The sequence below is a fragment of the Prosopis cineraria genome, unplaced genomic scaffold (assembly GCF_029017545.1).
Source record: "Prosopis cineraria cultivar Desert tree isolate PC_DT_omini unplaced genomic scaffold, ASM2901754v1 PC6, whole genome shotgun sequence".
NCBI classification, from domain to species: domain Eukaryota; kingdom Viridiplantae; phylum Streptophyta; class Magnoliopsida; order Fabales; family Fabaceae; genus Prosopis; species Prosopis cineraria.
This window is the reverse complement of record NW_026555337.1, coordinates 2,851,039-2,859,863: the sequence shown is the minus strand read 5'-3', so window position 1 is coordinate 2,859,863 and position 8,825 is coordinate 2,851,039. Positions and strand designations below refer to the sequence as shown.

At 35.0% G+C, this 8,825-nt stretch overlaps 1 protein-coding gene across 4 annotated transcripts; it reads left to right on the top strand.

Moving 5' to 3' along the window:
- The first annotated feature begins 1,588 nt into the window (after nucleotides 1–1,588).
- On the top strand, nucleotides 1,589–8,441 carry LOC129314634 (receptor-like serine/threonine-protein kinase NCRK). Of its 4 annotated transcripts, XM_054958116.1 has the most exons (11): nucleotides 1,589–1,726; nucleotides 1,876–1,951; nucleotides 4,308–4,533; nucleotides 4,735–4,842; nucleotides 4,996–5,109; nucleotides 5,464–5,736; nucleotides 5,889–6,130; nucleotides 6,246–6,542; nucleotides 6,907–7,140; nucleotides 7,432–7,662; nucleotides 7,816–8,441. In XM_054958116.1, exons 3-11 carry the CDS (start codon nucleotides 4,464–4,466, stop codon nucleotides 8,071–8,073), a joined length of 1,827 nt encoding a protein of 608 aa, XP_054814091.1. In that variant the 5' UTR covers nucleotides 1,589–1,726; nucleotides 1,876–1,951; nucleotides 4,308–4,463; the 3' UTR covers nucleotides 8,074–8,441. The 4 variants fall into 4 exon arrangements, with proteins under 4 accessions (XP_054814091.1, XP_054814094.1, XP_054814092.1 ...); XM_054958119.1 differs by lacking the exons at nucleotides 1,589–1,726; nucleotides 1,876–1,951 and adding an exon at nucleotides 2,959–3,133; XM_054958117.1 differs by lacking the exons at nucleotides 1,589–1,726; nucleotides 1,876–1,951 and adding an exon at nucleotides 3,115–3,240.
- The last annotated feature ends 384 nt before the right edge of the window (nucleotides 8,442–8,825 follow it).

Sequence of the window (8,825 nt, the reverse complement as noted above, 5' to 3'; positions counted from 1 at the left end):
TACTAGTTTGTTACAGTGAGTACTTTGCGATTTATCATGCATAATTTGTTAAACTGATATATTGATTGGAAAATATTACATTATAAAATTGTATGTTTGTTGTCTGGAAAATTAATTTCCAAGTAGGTTATTAAATATGCAAGTGAATATATGTTGATATGAATAAAATATTTTTATATAGAGATATATTTTTTTCAATTGAATTAGAAATATGATTCTGTTTGGATACATAGTGCGTGACTTGTCAGGTTATTTTGAAATTGTTCGATAGGGATTTTGTCTAGTTGGGATTTACCACATGGTAAGCCCTCATTGGACCCAACAATTGGCTAATAGCTTGGATTGACTCACTTTTAGTTGGGTGGCTCAATGTCGAATATGGAGTATGAAGCGATATAAGGTATAGTCATGCACATTTATTTTTGTCTAGTTGTATATACATATCATATCCATGAAATGTTAATTTTATATGCTAACTTAGCAATCATATGATTAATTGCTTTGTGTGTGTTGTTGCATTTTAGTATTGGTTATTAGGACTTTTGTGTCTCATTTCTCGTGGTTAACATTTTTACCAAAGCAAGTGTAGCCAGAAGAGCACCAGAGGTACAAATTGGTGTATGAGACACCATCTCTTTCATGTTACCTTCTTATGTTAATTATATGATGTATGTTTTGCTAACCAATGAAGATTATGATTTTTGTTGCTAAGCATGTAACTCCATATATATTGCCTTGAGGATTATGCATGTCCTTCTTGGCCTTTTACTTGATTGGTATAACTTGTCATGAGAATTCTATTTGTCCTTCATGGTCTAATTATTTACTTGAGATATTGATGCTATGATCAATCTTTTAAAAATTTAAAATAGTAAATTATGACATGAAAGTTGGAATGTTGTCAAATATGAATGTGTTGTGACTAAGTAAACTCTTGAAAGTAGACTTTGATTGGATGATGTTGTTAAATTGTAAAAAGTATTTTTTAGGTCCATTTTTGGATTGTGTGGATCAAAATCTATTGTTTGGAAAGTGTGATTATTCAATGAAAGTTCAATTTTTGATTTATGGGTGTTCTTGAGTCGCTTTTATGAACTATTGATTGTGCTTGATGTATCATTTAAACTTATGCTGTCTTGATTTTCTTAAATTCAATTATTAGTTTTTTAAATGGGATACCAATAGGCAACAAGTACATGATAGGGTCTGTGAAAGTATGTTTTACCCTTTTATTATGATGATAAATCTTTTTTACCATAATAAGTATTCAATAATTTTAATTGAATTTGATAAACTATAACTTTGTGAAAAATAAGTATGAAATTTTTTGACTGTGTTACGTTCAACGTTCCTCGAAAATGAGTAAGAGTTAAAATTGAACTTTTAATCCTAATTTTAATATTAACATACATAATTAAAATGTATGATAAGCTGCATCCTTTACACGTAATTTCATATATCATATATATTTTACAAACAAGGATTTTTTTCACTTTTTAGGTTTTATCACCTTCTGGTCAAAAGTGAGGCAGCGCATCCTTTAAGTGAGAGAGAGAAACAGGGGAAGTGAGAAAGAAACGAAAGATAAAGAGACGATGGGGATGTCTCGGCAGGCGCGTCGCCTGTCACGTGATCTTCCACCGATTTGATACTAGAGGAAGGGACCGCCCCCGTCAGCTACTGCGCATGGCTTCAGTGCTCTCGCCCTTTCCCCCTGCCAATGTATGTAAGTGCCTTCTTCTTTGCATTTCCCTCGCCCATGAATACCTGATTCCATTCTACTTGCAGCTCACTGTATCTAATTTTCACTTTTCCAAGTCATAACAGTAATTGGCTAATTGCTGCATTTTCTCATGAAGCCGTTCGTTTCTGCAGATCATAAACGGTTTCACCAATGGTAACGTTTGGAATTATTCAGTTTCTGGAGCCAAGCAGATGCTGATCAGCAGAGGTATTCATTATCATAACCCCCCCTCTCTCATTCTTTCCCCAGCGCAATTCATGTTGGGTCCAGCAATCATCATCTCTTCTACCAACTTGGTTTCCTACTTTAGTTGCAACTTTCTTTAGCGGGGAATTAATTATTTCTGTAAAGATCAATGCGTTTTAATTTTGTTTCTATAAATTATCTGACGATTCGGGAGTCAACCGTTTCGATTCTCTCTGTCTAATCAAGCACGGGCCTACACATTAATCCAATCAGCCGCTGACCCCACTATCCTCAGATAGTGAGATGTCTGCTACCTCTCATTTTTACTGCATGTTCTAATGATAAAGAATTTGGATTTGGACTGACCCTTTTTTTTTTTTTTTAACTTCTCTTTGTTTTGTTTGATAAGAAAGATTACAAAGGGAAACATTATGGGAGAAAAATAAATGAATTATTCTTCATATTGTTTGACTGGGAAAGCAGGACATAGCTCGTTTATTTGATTATATCAAAGTTATAGTAGGTAAATATGATACAGAATAAGTTAATTTTTTCTATATTAGATATATAAATTTTAATTTTATTTATCTTCAATTTTATATTTTATTTATAAAATAGTTGGTGGATGTTCCTACCATTAATGATTTGAAAGGAATGTAAGACCCACCAATTTACATTATTGATGCGTATTAGTTCTTCTGTGAGCTTCTTGAAGGGTTTCTATAATATTACACGTATGTATTAATTAAAAAATTGAAAATTGAATGCAGAATTGTAATTAATAATATTTGTAAAATATTGTTGCCAAACTTGATAAGCATTTTTAAATAAAATTTTTATAATTTTAATTTAATACTTGTGATCATGTTTTTTTTTAATAAACATGAAACTGTGTAGATAATTTTTTTTTTTTCGAGAAATAACCGGGTCCAATTAAATCAACCGCTAATTGATTTATAATAATACCATTTCAGTCTTCAACTTTACAATTCACCTTATTGATTGGCTTTGGAACATACATATGCCTTTGGAACTTGAAAGCAAAGTTACATGTAGCCGTCGTATACATCTCCCGCAGAGAAAGCATTTCTGCATCTATATTTTCTTTTCCTTATCATATTCTCTTCTTTTAGCCGGAAACTACTACGTACCGTTGATTTTTTCCCCCTTCTGTTATGATCCAATTCAATCATTTGTTTTAAGGTATGAACCCAGATAAGAGTGACTAATTGAGCTGGTCTTGGCTGAGTAGTGGAGCTGTAGAGGGTTAATGGTCCTTGTCTGTTAGGGAAGGTGTCGCTTTCAGCAAGGTAGCAGATGATTCTTTTTAAAGTCTTATTACCTCTTGTGCGTCATTTTATAAACCCAGTGTTCTTTATCCTCCTAGCCGTGTCATTTATGATTTATCAGACTAGTCTTAGCTTTGGATTGTGAACGATTCACTGTCTTGGATTATCATGATATTAATGCTGGGTCATATGTTTCCGTTGGCTTGGTGAGGATAAGTGCACTTTTAGTCAAATCGCTTTCGTCGGAATACTTTCATTTCAGCGAACTCGTTAATTTTAGAGAACTGAGAAAATAGAATAGAGGGACTCTGCTCGCTGTATAGCCTTTGTTTGCAATAAGTTCATTGCTTTGCTGTTCCATGCCTGTGATCTTATTTATCCAGGTTGTGCCAAAGAACAATTCTTGATTTTTCTTTACTTCCAGACAAAAATATACATACTTTTGATTAGGAAAATAGTTCCAAGTGCAAACTGTGGTTTATCATTCACAGTTGCTCCAGACTCTTTTCAATCAGCTAACTTGTGTACGATTCTTCCCACCAGCCCCCTAACTGTATTTATGAAATTTAGTCGTGAATTTACACGAGCCAGCTATTCCTGACCGCAGATAACTATTAACTGAACTTCTGTTTTTTTTGGTTTTTTTTTTTCGTTTTGTCGAAAATGATTTTTTTTTTTTAAATACAAGGTCATGAAAAAATTCGTGTAAAAATGATGACAAATTAAGTCATGTAACAGAAGATGATATTTACTATCGAGTCGATGTACTCCCTGCGTGTATATATCTTCCGTAAGAAGGAAGGATAAAGTTGATTCGAGTGTTTGTTGGCCAACCATGAATTTATTCTTTCCTACTTTCTTTACATTGTATGCATTGACGGGCCCCCTAATTCGGGTCAGAGAAGAGAACTTCTCCCAAGTTAAAAATGAAATGATCGGCATTCTCTCTCTGCATCATAGGACAAGTGAAAATGAAACCTGTGGTTTGGGGGTTGTCTGTTTATGGATTGCTGCCTTGCTGTCGTCTTTACTTAATTCATTATATCACTAACTTTGCTTCTTTGTTTCCACCGTTCGATCTAACCCAGGAAATTTGAAGTGTAAATTCATTCTCTTTCGTAAAGCTTTTCCAGTTGAAGCCACTTTTGTCATGTTCAATTGCGATCTCTTCACCGGCGAATTAGGTTCATGATGGCAACTTGATAGCAATTTTATCAGTTGCTTCAGTGTATGGGTTGGAATAAATGAAGCCCCAGCTCGAAGTTGTTTTCTCTTTTGTAATTTGCTTGATCTTGCTTCGATCCTCACTTTGTGGTTAGTGTCACAATTTATTCTATCTTCGGAGTTCAGTTATCTAATTGTAGTAACTATGTTTTCTTGTATTCTAATTTTTGAGCACGTGATGTTGTCTTTGAAATAGAGGATTTATGTACAGTGTACAAATTTCTCCTCAATGAAGAGTAAAATCCAAATCAGCTGCAAATCTTTTTCTCACTCAGAATTGTTTCCTGGCAGATCAACAATCTGATACTTCTGGCCATAGCAAGTGGGTATGTAGATGTTCTTTCCAAGGGAACCAGGACTCTATTGCGAACTGTTCTACATCCTGCGATTGCCGTTCAGGTATGTTTCAGTAAAAATGCAGGATATGGCAAAGAGCGATCTCCATTCTTAGCAACCAATATGCTTTCTGTAGGAATGGATAACATGTTATCCATTATAGATAATTAGCGGATACTATGATACTGTGCAGTAACTTCTTTATCTTCACTGTAGATGCCAAAGAGAGTGGATCTAAATGGACATGCATATGTGATCCCAACGGGTTTCCTAAAGTGGCAGTAGATGGCCATAGTCCTCATTGCTTTACAGCCTGCAAGTGCACCTGGGGTATACTCTCTCTTTCTTCCGATTCCTGCATTCTTTTCTAAATAATTTCACTAATTGTTGATTATTAAATTGATTTTATCTGTTTTGAAGCATTTTTATATTGGAAGATATGCCTTTCTTGGTAAAAATTTTATCATGGAGATTAAATACAAGATACTTCCACGACAGCCTGTTTATTCTTACAGGAAAGCATCACATCTATAGTTTTTTTCCTCCTTCTCTTTTCCTTGCCTCTCAACTTTGATTATATTAGTCCTAGGGATAACATATACCATCTTTTATTTTGATGAAATGAAAGTCATCGGTATGTCTCTTTTAGAAACCAAGCTTATGTTCTTTTTGAATGCTATGTAGGATCTCTCCCCATGTCACAAGATTCAAAGAAACATATATCCAGCAAGATTATAATAGTCATTCTATTAGTATGTGTTGCATGTACAACAGTTGCATTTCTTGCCTCGTTCACATGCTATGTCTTCTGGAAGGACCGATGTCCTATTCAATCGCCAATGATCTCATCAGATAAGGAAACAAGTTGCAATAGCACCACCAACTTAATTAGTAACGGGACTTCTTCGGTGCTAGAAACAAAAATTGCCATAAATTCGCCCGTTAATCATATTACAGGTTAGTTGATTCTTCGTCTTGTGTCATTTTCTTGATTCAAGTGTATCTTTTCAGTCTTAACCTTCTGTGACTTAATGTGTAATATTAAGTTCCTCTTTTAGCATGCCATTGTCATTTATTTCTTAATGACCATTTTCTGTTTGTTCATGTAGGGTGCTTTAAAAAGGCCTCTTTCTTGTTTGGGAGCAGAACAGAAACTTTTCAAGGCAAAATTATTCAATTTTCATTTGCTGAATTGGAAAATGCAACTGAAAACTTTTCAGCTTCCAATCTTATTGGACTTGGTGGAAGTAGCTATGTATATCGTGGTCAGCTGAAAGATGGCAGTGATGTGGCAATTAAGCGACTAAAATCTCAAGGAGGGCCTGAAGCTGACTCTGTATTTTTGACAGAGGTTTGTTCCACTTTATAATGTTACATTAGTACTCTTTGCCTTTGGTTGATCATGCTATGTTGTAATTCTTATCTATATAGATGGTGAACTGTTAGCTATGTGTTCTTTTTTGCAGATTGAACTATTATCTAGGCTCCATCATTGCCATCTTGTGCCTTTACTTGGATACTGTTCAGAACTAAAAGGCAAACATGTTGAAAGGTTACTAGTGTTTGAGTATATGGCCAATGGCAATTTGAGGGACTGTTTGGATGGAGTTTCTGGAGAAATTATGGGTTGGGCTACTCGGGTAACAATTGCAATAGGAACGGCAAGAGGCTTGGAATATCTCCATGAGGCTGCTGCTCCAAGAATTCTGCACAGAGATGTCAAATCGACTAACATTCTTCTGGATGAAAATTGGCAGGCAAAAGTATGAACCTTAAATCGTCATCAATATCAATATAAAATATAAAATTTGTAGCAATTTATACTATTTACAAGTTGTGAATAATGCAATTCATTCTTTAAATTCTATGCAATACATGGGGTGCAGGTGCTCATCTGATCATTAATAACGGTAAGGGATGATAATATAGATTCTACGAAGTGTTTCTTTTAAAAAAAGAGGAAAAATATTATAGAAAACTTCATCTCATATTAAGTTTCTTTTGGAAATCTGCTGAGGCCTTTGTTTCTTGAGAAATATGGAGTTAAATCTGTCAGCCATAGGTGTTATTTTTGACGCAATTCAGAAAGGCATCCTTTTATAATCGTTTGACTATATCAACTTGCAGATAACTGACCTTGGTTTGGCTAAAAACTTGAGAGTTGATGATCCCCCAAGCTGTTCCAATTCTCCAGCTAGAATGCAGGGGACGTTTGGCTATTTTGCACCTGAGTATGCAATTTTTGGAAGAGCGTCTTGCAAGTCTGATGTCTTTAGTTTTGGGGTGGTTCTTCTTGAGCTCATGAGTGGTCGGCAGCCTATCCATAAATCCACCAGCAAGGAAGAAAGCCTAGTCATATGGGTATCGCATATCATACTTACGAAGTTAATATTGAATTTTTCATTTTTCATCTTGTGAAGATCTTCCATACCTAATTGTTTGCCTATGCTATAATATTAAATTCTCAGACTTGAACTTCTGACAGTTACCAATCATCTTGTCTCCTACATTTTTTTCGTTGCATCTGATTTTCATCTTACAATCTGCCTGGGCTTCAGTATTTAATTCATTCTATATTTTGCTTGTGAGTTCCGCTAAAATATATGTGGACACTCTAATATTGATATAGCATGTATTTTTGTTCCGTTCCAGGCTACACCTCGCTTGCAAGATAGTAGGCGAGTAATAACAGAGTTGGCGGATCCACAGTTGAAGGGAAACTTCCCTGAAGAAGAGGTGCAGATAATGGCGTACTTAGCCAAGGAGTGTCTGCTGTTGGATCCTGATGCTAGGCCAACTATGAGTGAAGTTGTTCAAATCCTTTCAACTATATCACCCGATAAACCTAGGAGGAGAATAAACATTCCAGTGAGCCTTTTTCAGGTGAACTCATTTTCTACGAACTCTTCATTTCTTAGTATTCTTTCTTCTCAATTTGTTCTTGAGCTAGATATATAATCATCTTTTAGAGTGAGAACTCAACCATATCCTCGTGACCTTATTATTCCTCCTTTTTGACATGTACGAACTGTTCAGGATCCTCAGGATGCAGAAAATAAAATGCAAGCTCCATCTAGTAAGTCTTCGGATCAAAATTCATTGCCATTAGGTATTAACCAAAATCTTATTGTTGAGAACAAAAAGGAAGGAGCAGAAACAGTTTCAGCTTCTATGGAGAGAGTGATCCTCTTGACTTCTAAAATAGAGGGTTGGCATGGATCAGATGATGAAACGGTAGACCTTACTGAGCCTCGGTTTGAATCATTCTGCCTGACAAACAGCAATTCTCTTTGAAAATTTACACCTTCCAATGGGACATCTTACAGAAAGCGACTTGGTTTTGACTTTTAAGAACTTCTTCATCTTAATTTTTCCACGCTTATAAAAGAAGGATAGCGCGTAGCGGTGTGCTGTTAGGGAAGCGCAGAAATATATTTATGGTTTTCTTGTGTTGTACAGAAAAGCATAGGAGATTCCGATTCTGCTTTATTTGGAGAGGAATCGGAGGAGATGCCTCATACAAGCACAGCAAAGGTTTATAGTTTGATTTTGGTCATAGGAACTTGTATATTGAAATGATGTATTTGTTTTGATAGAAGAAGGAATGAGATTCGGGAGGACACCGCATCCCCAAATCAGAAAATGCGACGAGGTTCTCACAACTTTTTTTGTCATATCATATGATCCAGTTTGGTGGTGAGAACCCAAAAAAAAAAAAAAAAGAATCAGAAATAATCTTTTCATGACAAATATTCATAGGAACCAAGAAGGCACTAAAAATTGCAATACTTCCTTCAGTAACACAATTTTGGTTCCCGTAAAGTAAACGAAAAAAATGTGGTGATTTTGTCAGACACGAAATGAATTGGAGATCGAGACTCTGCACCACAAACCTTCATGTAGATGTCATTATGGGGTTGGAGAGATTTTTCCTCCAAAAAGATTTATTTATAAATATGTTTTGTGAAATTTAAAAATTATATTAAGTTTTTTAAAACTTAAGTGTAATTTAAAATGTGTAAAGATGATAATGTCCTTATTAAAAA